Source organism: Mus caroli, unplaced genomic scaffold (genome assembly GCF_978045245.1).
Source record: "Mus caroli unplaced genomic scaffold, Mus_caroli_1 scaffold_19, whole genome shotgun sequence".
In the NCBI taxonomy this organism is placed as follows: Eukaryota; Metazoa; Chordata; class Mammalia; order Rodentia; family Muridae; genus Mus; species Mus caroli.
In genome coordinates, this window is record NW_028227274.1 from 34,174,466 (window position 1) to 34,191,338 (window position 16,873).

Genomic DNA, 16,873 nt, shown 5'->3' on the forward strand with positions numbered 1-16,873 from the left:
ATAAAGCTCAAAGTTGAGAGTTAATATGAAAAATAATTCTCCCTTCTTCCCATCTTATTCAGTTCTTAATTCATTCTTCTCCCACTCTCTACCTCTCCATTCTCCCCATGATATCTCAGTCTAGTAACCCAATCTAGCCTAGCCTGAAACGCATGATTTTCCTCCTGCCTCTGCCTCCGAAATGCTAGGATTATAGGTGTGAGCCCTACCATGCTCAGCTTTTTCAATACTTTTCTATAAAAAGCTAGTTAGGCTAATAGGAAATGACTTTAATTCCAGCATTTAAGAGGCAGAGGCAGGCCAGCTTGAGTTCAGGGCCAGCCTGGCCTACAAAAAGAGTTCCAGGACAACTAGGACTAAATAGAGACCTTGTTTAAATAACAAAACAAAGCAAAATGTGGTATTTGATAGTGGTACATTGGCCAAATCACATTACTAAAATTGGGAAGCAAGGTTTGCCGTCAGCATTGTCTTCATCATTGTCATCCTCGTCGTCATCGTCATCATTGTCGTTGTCATCGTTATGCTTTAGATGGTTTCACTATATAGCCCTGGATATTCTGGAACTCACTATGTAGACCAAGCTAGCCTAGAATTCACAGAAATTCATCTGCCTCCACCGTCTGGGGTTTAAAGCATATCTCACTATGCCCAACTACAGCAAGGTGTTTCTAAAGCAGTTTTTGACTGATTTGGCAGTCCCTGTAAGTTTATGTAATCCTGAGATGTCACCCTGCCCCTTCCTCTGTGAACTCTAATTGCTTCTCCATTTCCCTTCCTCCTAACAGCCCTACTCACTTCTGTAAATATTGCAATGAAGTGTTTTACAGGGAGGGATGGACACTCTAACAGACACTCTAGATATCCTCACTTTTTTCTTGTCTTGATCAAGAAATTCAGAGTGCCTTTGACAGTCTGTCTTTGTTAGATGTCATTATTTTTTTTCTGAACCCAAGCAGGGGTTCTGGGCATTAACAAAGGTATTTAAGTTGTTAAAACACTGAAGAAAATCAACTACAGACTGTAAGCTTCCAACCCTCATACCAACTTTCTGTGACGTGGACACATTTAGGGGGAACCTCTTCCCTTACAATCTGCCTTGAGGATGCTGCAACCCTTCTTGGTAGGTAAGTACTTTAATAAATGAGTTAGGTGGATCATCTTACCATCTGCTGCTTCTTTCTTTGGAAGCCTACTGACCCCATCTCTAAAGGGTTGGAGGTGCCCTGCTATGAGAACTCCCTTGCATCTGCCTTTAGGGATAATTCCAGCTTCCAAATTTGGCCTGAAAGAAGCATTTTCCATCTGCACTTTGCTTTCTCATTTTCTCTTAGAGCTGGACTATGTTGAATGAGGATTAACTAGTACATCACTCCTTTGATAGAGGAAAATCAGTGTCCCATAGGTGGAAGACTGTAACCATACAATTATAACAGCCCCCACAGGTTTGCATGCCTAGACTTCTGAGGAGAGAGAATCCTACTTGGAATGGTATGTGTGTGTGTGTGTGTGTGTTGCATGCTCTTATGCAGATCAGAAGGTGACACTACTGTCTCCATCTATCATTTTTATCCTTATTCATTTGCTTTATTTATTTATTTATTTATTTATTTATTTATTTTTTGCTTTCCGAGACAGGGTTTCTCTGTATAGCCCTGGCTATCCTGGAGCTCACTTTGTAGACCAGGCTGGCCTCGAACTCAGAAATCCACCTGCCTCTGCCTCCCGAGTGCTGGGATTAAAGGCGTGTGCCACCATGCCCGGCTATTTGCTTTATTTTTTATTTATTCTCTCATATATTACATCCTGACCAAAGTTTCCCCTCCCTCTCTCCTCCCAATTCCTCCCCCTCACCGCCCACCCACACTTTTTTTTTTTTTTTTTTAGACAAGATCTTTGAGAGATCTGTCTGCCTCTGCCTCTGCCTCCTGGATCCTGGGATTACAGGCATGTGCCACTTTGTCTGATGAAGATGTTTTATTTCCACAGAAGTGTTAATTGATGAATAGCTGCATGTCTGCACTCAATCCAAACAAAGAAACCTCAGAGCATACCGCCTATTGTCTATCCTGTTGAACATTTCCTATATTCCCTGAATCATGCCTCAAATCCAGGCCAGGTCACTGTGGCTTCCGTGATAAGTTTCACTAAGCATAGCTGACTATACACACTATACAATAGCATCTGAGGCTGTGAGACTTGGGCAAGTTTCTCGACCTCTGATATCTGGGTTTCTATCTGTGTGTGTGTGTATGTGTGTGTGTGTGTGTGTGTGTGTGTGTGTATGTGTGTGTGTGTATGTGTGTGTGTGTGTGTGTGTGTGTGTGTGTATGTGTGTGTGTGTGTATGTGTGTGTGTGTGTGTGTGTGTGTATGTGTGTGTGTGTGTGTGTGTGTATGTGTGTGTGTGTATGTGTGTGTGTGTGTGTGTGTGTGTGTATGGTATGCATACATGTGTACTTGTGGAGGACAGAGGTTGGTGTCCAATGTCTTCTTTTATTGCTCTCACTCTTATTTGTCCAAAACAAGCTCTCTTACTGAGCCTGGAACTCATCACTTCGACTATATCAGCTAGCCCTGAGATTCCCTTCATTCTGCCTTGTTCAAGAGTTGGGGTTAAAGTCTGGTGTTAGTGGCACACGCCTTTAACTTTAATCCCAGCACTCCCGAGGCAGAGGCAGGTGGATTTCTGAGTTTGAGGCCAGCCTGGTCTACAGAGTGAGTTCCAGGATAGCCAGGGCTACACAGAGAAACCCTGTCTGAAAAAAACAAAACAAAACAAAACAAAACAAATACCCCCCCCAAAAAAGAGTTGGGGTTGCCAGGCAGAGGTGGTGCATGCCTTTAATCCCAGCACTTGGGAGGCAGAGGCAGGGGAATATCTGAGTTTGAGGCCAGCCTGGTCTACAGAGTGAGTTCCAGGACAGCCAAGGCTACACAGAGAAACCCTGCCTCAAAAAAACAACAGGAAGAGAGAGGGAGAGAGAGGGGGAGAGAGAGAGAGAGAGAGAGAGAGAGAGAGAGAGAGAGAGAGAGAGAGAGAGAGAGAGAGAGAGAGAGAGAGGGAGGGAGGGAGGGAGGGAGGGAGGGAGAGAGAGAGAGAGAGAGAGAGAGAGAGAGAGAGAGAGAGAGAGAGAGAGAGAGAGAGACACTACTATTCTGGGGTCAGCAAGTGGTCAAGTGCTTGCCATAAAAGCCTAACGGGAGTTCAAGCACTAGAACCCATAAAGATGTAAGAAGTGAACCAATGAACCAGCTCCATGACTTTCATCCACTGATGTGCGGTGGCATGTGCATGCTTCCTTCCCTCAATTCAGGGGAGGAGGAGGAAGAGGAGGAAACAGAGGAAAAGGAGGAGGAAGAGGAGGAAGAGAGCTGCCTCTGCTGCAAGCTTGTTGGGAGAGGAAGGGGTTCAGACACTAGCTCCATCACCACAGGATGATGGTACGTAACAGGTGATCAGTAGATGACTGTCCCGGGGCTGGAAGGATATTGGGTTTTGAGACACAGTACAAGGTGTTAAATATCTGTAGATATTTAACTGGCTGTTTTCTGGTAGAGACTGCAGACTTCATTGGCTGACTCCAAGAGGACAGAACTAAATTCAGAGGAAGGAAGTTGATGTGAAGAACAGTTTGTGGAGAGATGCCTATAGCGAAAAGCATTTGCTCTCAACTCAGTAGGCAGGTTCACTGCACCTAGATGTTAGTTCAAAACCACCTGGAACTCCAGGTCTGTGGGACCGTGAAAGGCAGCCTGTTTTCTGGTTGAGCTAGGTTTAAACCCAGGAGCCCAGCAGGTAACTCTGCAAGGAATGGAAGGTATTTGCCATGCTCCTAGACACCAGGCTCCTGACATGAGGCCTCAGCTCTCCATAATTCTGTGGCCGTCAGTCACAACGCCCCAAGCCTCTCCACAGGTAGAGGATGTGACCTCGGATCAAGGATCAAGTAGCCTCAAGACAGATTTAAATGAGGCACCTAAAGGTCTGAAGGGCTTAGCCAATTAAGCTCCCCTTCCCGGACACTCCCCCCTGCAAAAGGTATTTAACCTCAGGCCAGCCCTGAGAAAGTGGGGTAAGGTTTCAGTCGTCACAGCTCTCCTCCATGACAATAAATGCTTTAAACCCATAGACCAGCTTCTTCTCACCAGACCTGCTGTGGGGAACAATGGAGCAGGTCTTCCTCTAAAGAGCCGAGCATCTAATCTGCAGGAGGCCTCTCTGCATTCTCAGCCAGAGGCTCCACCAAGTCAAGTTGCCCGCCCTCCAGAGCAAACCAAGGACTCTCTCCTCCCTGTGGAACCAGCCAAAGCTCTCTTCTCCCCCTCTTTTCCCTTTGGCTCTGGGCTAGAGTCCACCCTCCGGCCCACACTCTGTTCTCAGCTGTTCGGCAGCATCAATCAGTGCCTGTGGTGCCCGAGAACTAGAACCTGCTGTCCCTGGCCTCCGTGCAGCCCGGGTACCCACAAGCCGGCTCCGTGCAGTCCCGTGGGACTCCAGACTGAGCTTCCCCAGCCCCGGAGCAGAATCCTGTGGCTTCTCACAACCGGATGCCTGCCCAGCAGTCCAAACTTCCCGTGTCCCATCTCACCTAGTGGCCCAAGCCCTGGGCCTGACGGGTTACCATTTTAACCAACACAGGTCTAGGGGATCTAGTCCCTATTCTGGCTTCTGGGGGCAGTAGAAACACAAATGGTGTATATATATATATATATATATATATATATATATATATATATATATATGGCCAAAATGGTCACACATATAAAACAAAACAAAACTCTTTTTAAAAGATTTTTTTTTTGGTGATTCCGTTTTTGTTTTTGTTTTAAAGATTTATTTATTATTATAAATAAGTTCATTGTAGCTGTCTTCAGATGCACCAGAAGAGGGCGTCAGATTTCATTACAGGTGGTTGGGAGCCACCATGTGGTTGCTGGGATTTGAACTCAGGACCTTTGGAAGAACAGTCAGTGCTCTTACCCGCTGAGCCATCTCATCAGCCCCCGTTTTTGTTTTTTTTATGTGCATTTTTTGCTTGCATGTATGTCTGTGTGAGGGTGTCTGAGCCACTGGAAATGGAGTTATAGACAGTTGTGAGCTGCCACGTGGGTGCTGGGAACTGAACCAGGGTCTTCTGAAAGAGCAGCCATTGCTCTTAACCTCTGACCTGTCTCTCCAGTCCAAAAAAATTTTTAAAAATAAAATAAAAAAATTAAAGAACAATTTTATTTCTTCATTTGTATTGTTCCTGAACTTGGGGATCATGAAAAAGAGTATTTATTTGGTGTGACCACATCAGGAAGAGGAATGAAGACATACAGTGAGCCCCTCACCATCTATCTTCAGGATCCTGAAGTGAGGTTAAAGTTTATGGAGAGGGTGTGGGTTACACATATCTAAGCAGCTCCCCAGTCAAGGGGTCTTGCCTATCGTTATCTGGGCCCTAATCTCCTAGAAAGTTGTCTGGGAGAGAAGCCTTCAGCACTGTGTGAAATCACTCTTTCTGGAGGACAAGGGCCTCCTCTGTCCAGTACTAGGCTTTATTTAGCCCCCCCTTTTTTTTTCTTTTCCCAGCACAAAATTCTTGGAACTTGCATGGCAAGTCCCTCCTCTGCCTGGCATGAGGAGAGAAGCCACGTGTTTAGCTTTAGCTTTTCTCTTTTCCCAGCATGAGATTTCTGGGAAAAATTCCAGTTTCTTTGAGTCCACTATTTCAATAGTCTGATAACCAAAATAAGAGAGACAGGTGTCTCTTCAAGGACCTGCATTCCCGTGAGGCTACGTATAGCACTTTGCCTTAGGGTAACTTCCTGAAACATAGAGGCACCAAGGAAAACCATCATGTCACCAGAATCCTAATCCTCTTGGAGCTGGGAAGAAAGTATGAGAGAAAACAGATTACACTGTGACTGAGTGACAGCTTTGAAAGGCTCAGAGAGAGGAAGAACAAGGTAACACATGACTTCACAAAGGAACAGGTTTAACCTGAGAGAACCTGAGGAAGAGCAGACTCTAGCCGAGGAAAACCAGAGAGTTTTCGGACCACTTACCGACTAGGGCTAGTTACAGGAGGAAAGGATGGAAAATGGGCATGTCTTAGGTCTCTATTGCTGTGAAAAAGCATTAAGATCCAAAAGCAAATTGGAGAGACAAGAGTTTATTTTGTCTTATACTTCCAGGTAACAACAGTCTATCACTGAGGGAAATCAGAGCAGGAAGTCAAGGCAGGAACTGAAGTAGAGGCCATGAAAGACTGCTGCTTACTGGCTTGCTCCCCATTGCTTGCTCAGCCTGTTGTTTTATAGCATCTAAGGCCACCAGCCCTGGGATAGCACCACCCATAGTGAGCTGGGCCCTTCCACACTAGTCAGGGAAATGTACCACAGGCTTGTCCACAGGCCAGTCTTGTGTGGGTCTTTGTTTTCTTTTTTTAAAGATTTATTTATTCATTATATGTTAGTACACTGTAGCTGTCTTCAGGTATACCAGAAGAGGGTATCAGATCTTATTACGGATGGTTGCGAGCCACCATGTGGATGCTGGGATTTGAACTCAGGACCTCTGGAAGAGCAGTTAGTTCTCTTAACCTCTGAGCCATCTCTCTAGCCCAGGTATTTATTCAGCTGAGGTTCCCTCTTCCAAAAATGACTCTAGCTTGTGGCAAGTTGACACAAAACTAGCTAGAGATTGGCTATTGTTAGGAGTGACCAGGGAATGGTAAGAAATAAACAAAACCCGTCTTTAACTCTGGTTCCAGGGACTCTGATACTGTCCTCTGGCCTCCACAGGCACTGGGTATCTAAACAGTGCACAGTTAAAACACTCACACACATACACACATAAATAAATAACTAAATGTCTATTAAATAAAAAGATTCATTTTTAGTTACTACCCCTTCCCCCTTCTAAAAGGGATCCTGCTGCAAGATATTTGACCACATAGAAAGTTAGTTTGTAGAAGGAATCAACCATGTTTGAAAGTGACTTCAAGTGGCAAATTAGAGAAAGGTTTGACAGACTAGGATATGCCCAACTCTCAGAGAAGAGAAAGGGAAGCTACTTAAGGGACAGTGGGGAGGGGGGAAGAAGGGGAGGGGGGAAGAAGGAGGGGGGAAGAAGGGGAGGGAGGGAGGAGGAAGAAGAGGAAAAGGAGGAGGAGGAGGCTGCTGTGGCAGCAGCAGAGGCAACAGAGGCATTTTTACTGGGATAGTTGTACAGAGACACGTTGCAGAGAGAGCTAGACACGTGGATGAAGAAAGAATGATCTGGAGAATGAGGAGCCAAGAACTGGGCAATTCTGGGCCTCAAAAGCTGCCCTGCCACCTGGCCAGAGAAAGGACAATGGGTTAGCAGCAGTTTCCAGAATTCCTCAGCTATTTCCTCAGCAACAGTCTCCAGACCTCCCCAGCACCCCCACACCCTGGTAATGGAATGTCCGTAGAGATGGACCCAACAGATTAACATAGAGGTCATCTATCCGGGAATTCCCTAATGTGCTTTAAATCAGGCTTGCAAGCTCACTTGGTTGTCTGTTTATCTGGGTAATGGGAGACTCCAGCATGCTGGACTTCTGCAGAATAAAACACTCTTTGCGTTTATTTGAGTCTGGGGTATCATTCTTTGGCGAATCATGGACCCTTACATGCTAAACGGAGCAAAAACTCAGAGAGAGAAGCCAGGTTGAATCAGTCAGCTTGGTGAGGAGTTTGAGCCAGAACAGCAGAGTTGAATCAGCCAACAACTAGGAAGGGGGTGATCTTATTTAGCTGCCAATCTCAGAGGTTGAAAATATTCTAGGCCGAGATTAGATGGTACTGAGGCTAGAAGCTTCCAGGACTAGTTAGTAGACAAAGGCAGTGAGCCTTGGAGGTGACAACTAACTAGATCAGGCGGATAAAAGTTACTTTTATAGGATTCTTCTACTACGTAGCCCTGGCTGGCCTAGAACTCGGTAAGTGAGCCAAGTAGTCTCAAACTCTCAGGAATCCTGCTTTTGCTTCCTGAGTGTTGGAATTACAAGCGTGTGCCACCAAGCCCAGAAAGATTTATTTTTATGGTATGCCTAGTGTGCCTGCATGGCATCACATGCGTGCAGGAACTGGAGTTACAGATAGGTCGTTGAGAGCTGCCTGAGTGCTGGAAATTGGTCCCAGAACCCTTCCAGAAGAGTAGTACATACTCTCTTAAAGCCATCGCTCAATGTAGGAAGTGCTCATCAGTGGAAGCCGAGTAATCAGTGAATTAACACCGCAGGCCTCACGAGCTTGAGTTCTGAGAGACAGCAGAGTCCGCCTACCAACTTCGAAATTCCGGCTTGACCACGCCCTCGCCCCGTCGCCCCGCTCTTGCGTCACCGCCCCGCCCTCACGCAAACCCCACCCTTCACCCCTGTTGCGGGGAGTGGACTGTTTTTTTTTTTTTCTGGCCTTCGGGTTTTTGTTCAGCGCCTGCGCAGTCCCAACCTTCCTCGGGGCGCGCCGTAGCTTTGGCTGCAAGATGTGGAATCGGCGGCAGGGCCGCCTCAGGACGCTGGCGTTTGGGGTGGAGGAGCTGCGGCGCCGCCGGCGGGAGCGGGAGGCAGGTGTGGATAGACGAGGAAGCCAGGGGAAATGCACATGTGGCGGTTGGAAGTAGGGAAGAGACTCCTGGCTCTGAGCCGAGTGTGTGCTCCCGAGCTTCTCATCCTTAACTGAGCCGTTCCTCTGCCCCCAGCCCTGCGGAAGGCGCGGAGGGAGCAGCAGTTAGTCAGCAAGAGGCTGCTGAGGGAAGACGCCCCGGAAGAAGTCGGAGGCCAGAGTGCAGCTGTGCTCCTTGGGGAAGCCGAGGTGAGAGGCTGGGCAACCCACGTCCGAATGCCAGCCACTCTTAACCTCCAGCTATTCGCTGGATCAAGCCGGAAACAGGATGAACTACCCTGTACCACTCAGTGCCCCGCATCCTTCTAACAGTCCATCAAGTCATTGCCTATTGTTTTAAAACCTCTTTAAAGAGTTCCCGAGTCTATGGTCCCTCTAGTGTCTTTGAACACTCTGAGCTCCCTCTTGTCAGTCATTGTGTGCCTCAATGCTCAAAGTCCTGGCATAAAGGAACCATATAATGACTAAACATTATAGCCTAGGAGCAACTGCTCTGTCAAGTAATATATTAACACAGGCACTACCAATGAAGGAAACAGAGTTTTGTTTGTTTGTTTTTATTTTTTTATTTTCAAGACAGGGTTTTTCTGTATAGCCCCGGCTGTCCTGGAACTCACGCTCTAAACCAGGCTGGCCTCGAACTCAGAAATCCGCCTGCCTCTGCCTCCCAAGCGCTGGGATTAAAGGCGTGTGCCACCACTGCCCAGTGGAAACAGAGTTCTTATCATTTTTATCATAGGAGGAAAATTTGGGCACAAGAAAAACTCATACGTTTGTTGGAGGAAGCCAGAAAGTACTAACTTCCCTGAGGCCACGAAGAGCAGAAATCAGAAAAATAGAGAGTCTGGAGTATACCACAGACAGAGGCAATAGATGTTCATATTTAAAGATGTTTGTAGGTGTCGCTGGACTGTACTTTGCATGGGAGGACAGGTCAAAGGAGGAGGTTTTGCCAGGTGGAGAGCTTTAATATTATCCTGGAAGTAGCCCTATAAGAAGGTGGAGTAGATAGTCTCATTTTTTCAGTTGCTGAATCAGGTTCAGATTCTTTGGGAGTTGGAGATAGGGCTCCCAGGATCCCTTGCCTAACAAACTTGCCTGCAAGATGGTGCTTAGTAGCCATATTAGTTCGTTGGTTTGTCTTTTGAGATAAGGTCTCTCGGTAGCTCCAGCTGTCCTGGAACTTACTGTGTAGACCAGGCTGGCCTCAAACTTGGTTTGTTCCACCATGCCAGGCCATATGGTTACCAATAACAAGTTCTGAATGTGTTCTGAATGTGTTGATATTGAAGATGTCACAGATGAAGTTGGTAGATGAGAGACTTAAGGTGTGCTTCATGGCAATTACATGTCACCCTTTTCCTGTTCTGGGACCCAGGTTCAGCAGTTCCTTCGGCTCGCCCAACGGGGAACAGATGAAAAGGAAAGGGAGAAGGCTCTGGTCAGCCTTCGTCGAGGCTTGCAGCACCCTGACACGCAGCAAACCTTCATCAGGTCGGTGTTGGTGGTACGAGTGGTTGGCTGGGGCTTTCTAGGGACAAGAGAGTGGAGGGGATAGACCCCAGGCTTAGCAGGGTTCTGGTGTCATTCATGCAGGCTGGAGGGCAGCGTGCGGACCCTTGTCGGGCTCTTGACCAGCAACCGGGCTCTGTTGCAGCTTGAGGCGGCTCGGTGCCTTCATGAGCTCTCTCATTCTGAGCAGTCTGCAGTGGCTGAGGCCTGCCTGCCAGCTACTTCCTACCTCCTCACCTACCTCTCTGGTCACAGCTCAGACTTCATAGTAAGGCTTGTCCCTTTTAACCTTGCTCCGGGGTTAGAGTTTACATATACCTTTGGGGTCGGCTTGAGCTGGCAGGTACAGGAAAATTTAAAACAAAACAAAACAAAACATGCACACACCCATCATCTCCCCTCTCTTGTGAGCTTCGAGGACAGGGACATGCCATCTTCCTTCTCCTATCGCTCGATGGCTTGGTATGAGATGAGCCCAGCCCAGTGCTTCTGTTGCCTGCTCTCAGGAGCTGTGTCTGTACACACTGGGGAACCTCATTGTGGAGAGCGAGGCTGTGAGAAAGCAGCTCCTGCCGCAGGGCATTGTCCCAGCCTTTGCTGCCTGCATCCAGGTGAGTGCTTCCCTTGGTCTCTCCCTGGCAAGCCTCCCTAGCTTCTTGCCACATGCTCACTGGCTTAGCCAGGTAGCTCCAACCTCTACCCTTTTCAGAGGGTTAAGCCTGGGTCCTTTTGACCCATTTTCCTGTCCAATCTCTACCCCGTCTGTTTCTAGTCCCCCCATGTGGCTGTGCTGGAAGCGCTTGGATATGCCTTGTCCCAGCTTCTGCAGGCTAAGGAAGCCCCAGAGAAGATCATTCCGTGAGTAAACGATGCCCAGCTATGGATGACTATCTCATGGGTGCTTGATCACTTCTGATCTCCACATTTTGACAGCCGTGTTACAGATAATTTGGGGGTTGGATACTTTCTCATTATAAGTGTTTGAGAGGAGCCATTGGTATCTCCCTGGTTCCTGCTCACAGTTTGCTTTTGCTGGCAGCTCTATTCTGGATTCCAGTCTTCCCCAGCAGATGCTACGGTTGATGCAACCAGGCCCGAAACTGAACCTTGGGGTTGCCATGGAGTTTGCTTGGTGCCTTCACTATATCATCTGCAGGTAACAGGCCAATTGGGAAAAATGTCTTTCCTGGGGCTCCCTACATATGACTTAACTCTTCAGACTGAATTTTGTTTTTGGAATAGCTTTGGTGAGTTTTCATCCCTCCGTGGTGCTTTCTTTTGCTTAGGAAACCCACAGACTGGGTTGTTTTGTAGCTTCAAGGTAGGATTGACTTGATAGTGACTGCCTGCTTCCTGTCACCCAGCCAGGTCAACAATGCTGTGCTCCTCACCCATGGGGCTCTGCCCACGTTGGCACTGCTGCTGTTGGACTTGGCTGGGGCTGTGCAGAGAATGGATGATGTGGGACTAGAGCTGGTAAGGGAAAGGATGTGTGGGGCTTGCTTTACACTCTGCCTGTGTGTCTCTGCTGTGTCTTTCTCTTTCTATTACGCTCAACTTGTCTTTGCAGCTTGCATGCCCCGTGCTTCGGTGTCTAAGCAACCTGTTAACAGAAGTGCCAGCGGAGGTCATGGGACAGCAAATGGAGCTCAGAGACGAGCGACTTGTGGCAGCCTTATTTATCTTTCTCCAGTTCTTCCTTCAGAAACAGCCTGCCTTGCTACCTGAGGGCCTCTGGCTCCTCAACAACCTCACTGGTATCCATTACATTCTGCCTAGGCCTGATCTTTTACCACCATTAAAATATTTATTAAGGCCAAGGAAGGGTAGATTTGTTAGGAAACAAAATACAGATTGAGAGAAAGTCAAGAGAATAAGGGGGTGGGTGTGTGTGGGAACAATTCAAAAACTACAGGAGGAGTCCACACCTTTCCCTACCCTGTTAGTGAAGGTCTCTCATCTTACAACCATCTTGCAGGGGTGGGTCCTTGGGTCCCTAAAAGGACCCCTTTGAAGGAAGGCCCTCCCTCCCTCCCTCTACCCATGGCTGTCAGGCAATCTTTTCCTCTCCACTTCCCCAATAAATTGCCTGGGTCTTAGTTCCTTCAGAATGGGATGAAAGCAATCCCAGGGATCCCTACCTCTTCCTCAGGGTTAACCACCCCACACCTCTTCCTGTCTCTCAGCTTTAGCTTGTTCACCAATTATTGCCACGGATGCTCTGTAAATAAGACTCTATTGAAGCTTCGGTCAGAAGCATCTTCCAGATGAAGTGCACGTCTTGTAGACCCAGTTAGCCAAAGGTCTCTTTTGACCTAGTCATTCTGAAAATGCTGGGGCATGTGGCCACCCTAGGCTTCAAGTTCCTGCAATTAGGAGACGGAAAATGAAGGAAGAGCTCCCCCATGTGGACATAGTGTGTCTTGCACACCCGAGAGAGTTCATCTGTAGTACACACACAAATGGGCCCCCATAACTTCTTAGTATGTGTTCACATGTTGAGTACTGGATGCCATGTATATACATATAACATACACAAAACCCTTTCTTTCATGGCATGTTTAGCCTCTGGGTACACTGACCTCAGAGCTTGAAGCTACTAGAGACAGGAAGTGGGAACAGTTGAGCTGAAAGAACTGAGGGCAGGGGACTTCAACACCAGGACAGAATGCACCCATCTCCCCTTGGGAGGAGTTGCTGTCCCATCAGTCCTTATCTGAGATCTGGAAATGGTGGTTCCTCAAAGAGGTAGTTAAGGAAATATCTGAAGCTTGGTAGTGGTGGCTTACGACGCCTTTAATCCCAGCACTTGGGAGGCAGAGGCAGGTGGATTTCTGAGTTCGAGGCCAGCCAGGTCTACAGAGTGAGTTCCAAGATAGCCAGGGCTACACAGAGAAACCCTGTCTCAAAAAACAAACAAACAAACAAACAAACAAACAAACAAACAAAAAAAGGTATCTGATACTCTTATCCTTCTTGGTCAGGGGCCTCATGGACTGGGGCGTGGGGGTGCAGAGACTCCAGGAAGATGCTAACGTCTGCTTGCACATGCTCCAGGGACATGTTTCTTATCCCTGAAGGCCCATATGCCTCTCGTTTGGCGAGTAGGCATACTTATTTGAGACTGAGCAGGATATGGACCTTTATAGAGAGGCTAGTTCTTCATGGCCTAGCTTGTAGTGGGTAGGATCGTGGGGGTAGCAGGTCAGAGCTAAAGGTACTTCATGTGACATTTTCCTTTTCAGCAAACAGTCCTACTTTTTGTACCTCCTTGCTCTCTCTGGATCTGATCGAGCCGCTCTTGCAGTTGCTGCCACTATCAAATGCAGTATGCATGTTGGTATGTACTGGCCTAACATCTGAATTAATGGACTACTGGTCAAAGCAAACAGGAAGAACAGACCTGGGCTTTCTTTTTTTTTTTTTTTTTTCCGAGGCAGGGTTTCTCTGTGTAGCCCTGGCTGTCCTGGAACTCAGAAATCCACCTGCCTCTGCCTCCCAAGTGCTGGGATTAAAGGCGTGTGCCACCACAGCCAGCTGACCCGGGCTTTCTTAAGTACCCTTAATTGAGAGCTGGTAGGTGGTGTGGTATGGTTTCAGAGCTAGTACAGTCTAGGTGTAGCCTGACTACTGCTTATGGTCCTTGAACAAATCAACAAACTACTGGAAGCACCAATCTCTTCCCTTATGCATGGGTAGTGGCTCAGAGGTGGATGTGGGAATGACATGCAGAAGAGCCTGCGGTAGTACTTGGGTACATAGCCACCCTTGCTTATCCTGTTACAAGTTTTGGTTTTCATCTTTTGTTGGGGGCGGGGCATGTCTTTGTGTCTGCAGGTGCTCACAGTTCTGGGCAATGTCGTAGAGAAGGGTCCAGCTTACTGCCAGCGGTTGTGGCCAGGACCCCTGCTCTCCTGCTTGCTTAACACACTGGCTCTCTCTGACACTGAAGTTGTAGGCCAGAGTTTGGAGCTGCTGCAGCTGCTATTCTTGTATCAGCCAGAGGTGGGTCTGCTTGTTCAGAAGCCACTGATCCTACCATGGTGCTCTTCTCTTCCAGTCCGTTTCTCTGGGCAAGGCTAGCCTATGTGGGCTGAAGGTCAGAACCTTCATCTTGTCAGGAATGCACCATCTAAGAAGTGGGCTGGCCCATGGGGCTCCAGGATTTGGGCTTTAGAGTTTAAATGTCTGTCCTTCTCTATCCTCAGGCTGCCCGAGCCTTCCTGCAGCAGTCAGGGCTGCAGGCCCTAGAAAAGCACCAGGAGGAAACTCAGCTTCAGGAGAGGATACACGCTCTCCAGCAGATAGCTGCTACCCATGGATGACCTGGCTGCTCAACATCACCCTTTACCCTGCAGTGTATTTATCCTAGGGTCTCCTACTTCACTTTAGAAGCTAGTAGCTTTTTGTTATACCTGAGTATGGTGTTGCACTTGAGATCGTCTTGCTTCATGCTCTTCAGCAAGTTGGCTAATGACATTCGACATCACAGCTGGCACCTGGTGGGTTTTTTTTTTTTTTTTTTTTTTTTTTGAGGAGAAATAAAGCAGTATTTTTATATAAAACTACTTTGCCTCAGTGTTGTGCAGTAAGAGGGAGAAGGTAATGAGGAGGACATTCTGAAGTGACACTGTACAGCGTAAGCTTTATAAGGACCCAAAGCACACATTTCCCCACATTGTCTTCAGTCCAGCAGGTTCGGGTGCTCTCGCTCACAGTCCTTAGTGGAGACCTTCAGGCTTTGCCGCTTAGCACATTCTGCATGGCTCTGGTTACCTCATCAGCACTCAGATTGTTCAGAGACACTGTCTTCTCTTGGCCAAAAGCTGAGGAAAGGGGATTCAAATGAATATCCTGCATATCCAAATTATAAAGGCTACACAAAATTATAAAAGGTATTTTTTCAAAGTTGTTAGGATAAGAAAGGAAAGAGGTACGGTTCACTGAACATAGTGGCTCATGGCTACACAGCCAGTTCCGGGCTGGCTATGGCTATATACAATCCTGCCTTTAAAAAAAAAAAAAGTGGCTTTGCTGTACTTAGCATTAATTAGGTCAATCGATTAAGAAATCCCAGTCCCTAGTAGCATTTTGTATGGGAAGAAATGTGTCTGATGCTGTAAGGTCACTGTAGGCATAAACTACTGACCGGGGTCTAGCTTTCGCTGACTGTCCACTTTCTGGCTGGCTATAGCCCACTTAGCATACTATGTGGTACTATGCACGCACAGCACTACACACTAAAGTTACTTCTGTCTGTCCTTCTGTGTGCTTTAAAGTTCTGTCTGTCCTTCTGTGTGCTTTAGGAGGAAACTTGTTTTATTAGTTTATAGGAGTCTTGATTACAACAAATTTGTAGTAGGATGTGACTCTCCCCACCCACAGAAAGTCCTTTGTCAGGGTTGAAATGATTAAAATGGTACCATTTAGTTGAAGTATTACCTATTTACTGTTAGTCAACCTATTAACAAAATTTCAGATTTTGGTTATAACTAGGACTAGTGTAATTTAGGAGGCAATGTCAGGGAATGCCTCAGTTTGGTACTGATGATCAAACCCAGTGCCTCTCACATGAACGGCAATTACCGTTTTCTTTGTATCTTTGGAATTTTGAGATAACATTTCACTAAATTTCCTACTCAGGCATTGATCACACTATAGCCTCGGACAGGCCTTGAGTTTGTGGTCCTCCTGCTTCTGCCTGGGAGTATCTAAAGCTGGGATTTACAGGCTGGCTCAGGAATGCCTCTTTGAGACAGTAATATGCAGTTAGGGGTAAGTAACAACTTGAATGATGGGAGCCAACCATAGAATGCTATAAGGAAGGGGCACAAGGTGCAAAAGCTCAATCCTATTCTATTTGAGCTGCGTAACTTTAGGCGTGTTCCATAGTGTTTAGACTCAGCTTTCTATATTTACAAAAGAAAAGCACCCATTCACAACATCATCATGAGAATGAGTTAAAGTACCCAGCGTAAGCTGTAAGCATAAAGTGCTCAACGCTGCTAAAATTCTCAGTCCCTGAATTTGTACTGGCTAAGAAGTGATTCTGAATGACCTACGCTGACATGGAGACGCAAGTCTTTTCCATAAAGTACACTCTGAAACTGCAAAAATTTCCTGAGTCTAGCCCAAGACCCAGTTAGACCCCATATATACACGCTGCCGTGAATAAAAAGCACCACACAACTAAGTAAATGTGAATTCCTTTATCAGTGCGAGTTTTGGTCCTTCAGCCCCGTTTTCCCAGGACGTTGGGAGGCCCCTTCATCTCTCCATCCCGTATTCTGCAACCCGGGCCCCTGACCTCCGGCGACCAGTACTCACCATAGCGGGCCCAAAGCTTGGGCTGCACCTCCGAACATTCGCGGATCAGAATGGGCAGGTCGGGGTGCGCCTTCTTCAGCTCCACGTACCGTTGCACGATGAAATCTCTGCAGGGGGGGAAGAGAGAGGCTGCCGCTAGCGGGCAAAGGTACACAGCCCCCGCCCCTCCCCGGAGGTCAAGGTCATAGCTCCAGCTTCCGAAGCCCACTCGCCTTCCCACGCTTCCGCCTCACCTCACACCCTGGCTGCCTGGGGAACGCTGGCATAAGTGAACGCGAATCTCACGCAGCCCCAGCTTTGCGCCCACCGCTCGGCTAGCAGCGGCGGCCGCCATCTTTGTTAGCAAAGGCGCGCCCAATCACGACCTTTCAGGCACCTTAATCGGACCAATAGCG

The 16,873-nt window shown here is 47.5% G+C and overlaps 2 protein-coding genes across 2 annotated transcripts; one reads left to right on the forward strand and one right to left on the reverse strand.

The window, feature by feature from the left end:
* The first annotated feature begins 8,466 nt into the window (after positions 1–8,466).
* Tmco6 (transmembrane and coiled-coil domains 6) lies at positions 8,467–14,678 on the forward strand. The gene is made up of 12 exons (XM_021150476.2): positions 8,467–8,584; positions 8,716–8,828; positions 10,018–10,133; positions 10,236–10,419; positions 10,658–10,762; positions 10,924–11,009; positions 11,191–11,307; positions 11,516–11,627; positions 11,722–11,908; positions 13,397–13,491; positions 13,989–14,156; positions 14,360–14,678. Exons 1-12 carry the CDS (start codon positions 8,500–8,502, stop codon positions 14,474–14,476), a joined length of 1,485 nt encoding a protein of 494 aa, XP_021006135.1. The 5' UTR covers positions 8,467–8,499; the 3' UTR covers positions 14,477–14,678.
* A 98-nt stretch (positions 14,679–14,776) lies between these two features.
* On the reverse strand, positions 14,777–16,857 carry Ndufa2 (NADH:ubiquinone oxidoreductase subunit A2). The gene is made up of 3 exons (XM_021150477.2): positions 16,712–16,857; positions 16,479–16,585; positions 14,777–14,977 (listed from the first exon to the last, which is right to left on the reverse strand). The coding sequence occupies exons 1-3, from the start codon at positions 16,810–16,812 to the stop codon at positions 14,886–14,888; spliced, it is 300 nt and encodes a 99-aa protein (XP_021006136.1). The 5' UTR covers positions 16,813–16,857; the 3' UTR covers positions 14,777–14,885.
* Between the last annotated feature and the right edge of the window lie 16 nt (positions 16,858–16,873).

Coding starts and splice junctions, on each gene's coding strand:
- Tmco6 (XM_021150476.2), top strand. CDS start 8,500: ATGTGGAATCGGCGGCAGGGCCGCCTCAGGACGCTGGCGTTTGGGGTG. Junction 11,308..11,515: donor CTTCACTATATCATCTGCAG/GTAACAGGCCAA, acceptor CCTGTCACCCAG/CCAGGTCAACAATGCTGTGC. Junction 11,628..11,721: donor ATGATGTGGGACTAGAGCTG/GTAAGGGAAAGG, acceptor TTGTCTTTGCAG/CTTGCATGCCCCGTGCTTCG.
- Ndufa2 (XM_021150477.2), bottom strand. CDS start 16,812: ATGGCGGCCGCCGCTGCTAGCCGAGCGGTGGGCGCAAAGCTGGGGCTG. Junction 16,586..16,711: donor CCAGGCAGCCAGGGTGTGAG/GTGAGGCGGAAG, acceptor CCCCCCCTGCAG/AGATTTCATCGTGCAACGGT. Junction 14,978..16,478: donor CAAGCTTTGGGCCCGCTATG/GTGAGTACTGGT, acceptor CCCTTTCCTCAG/CTTTTGGCCAAGAGAAGACA.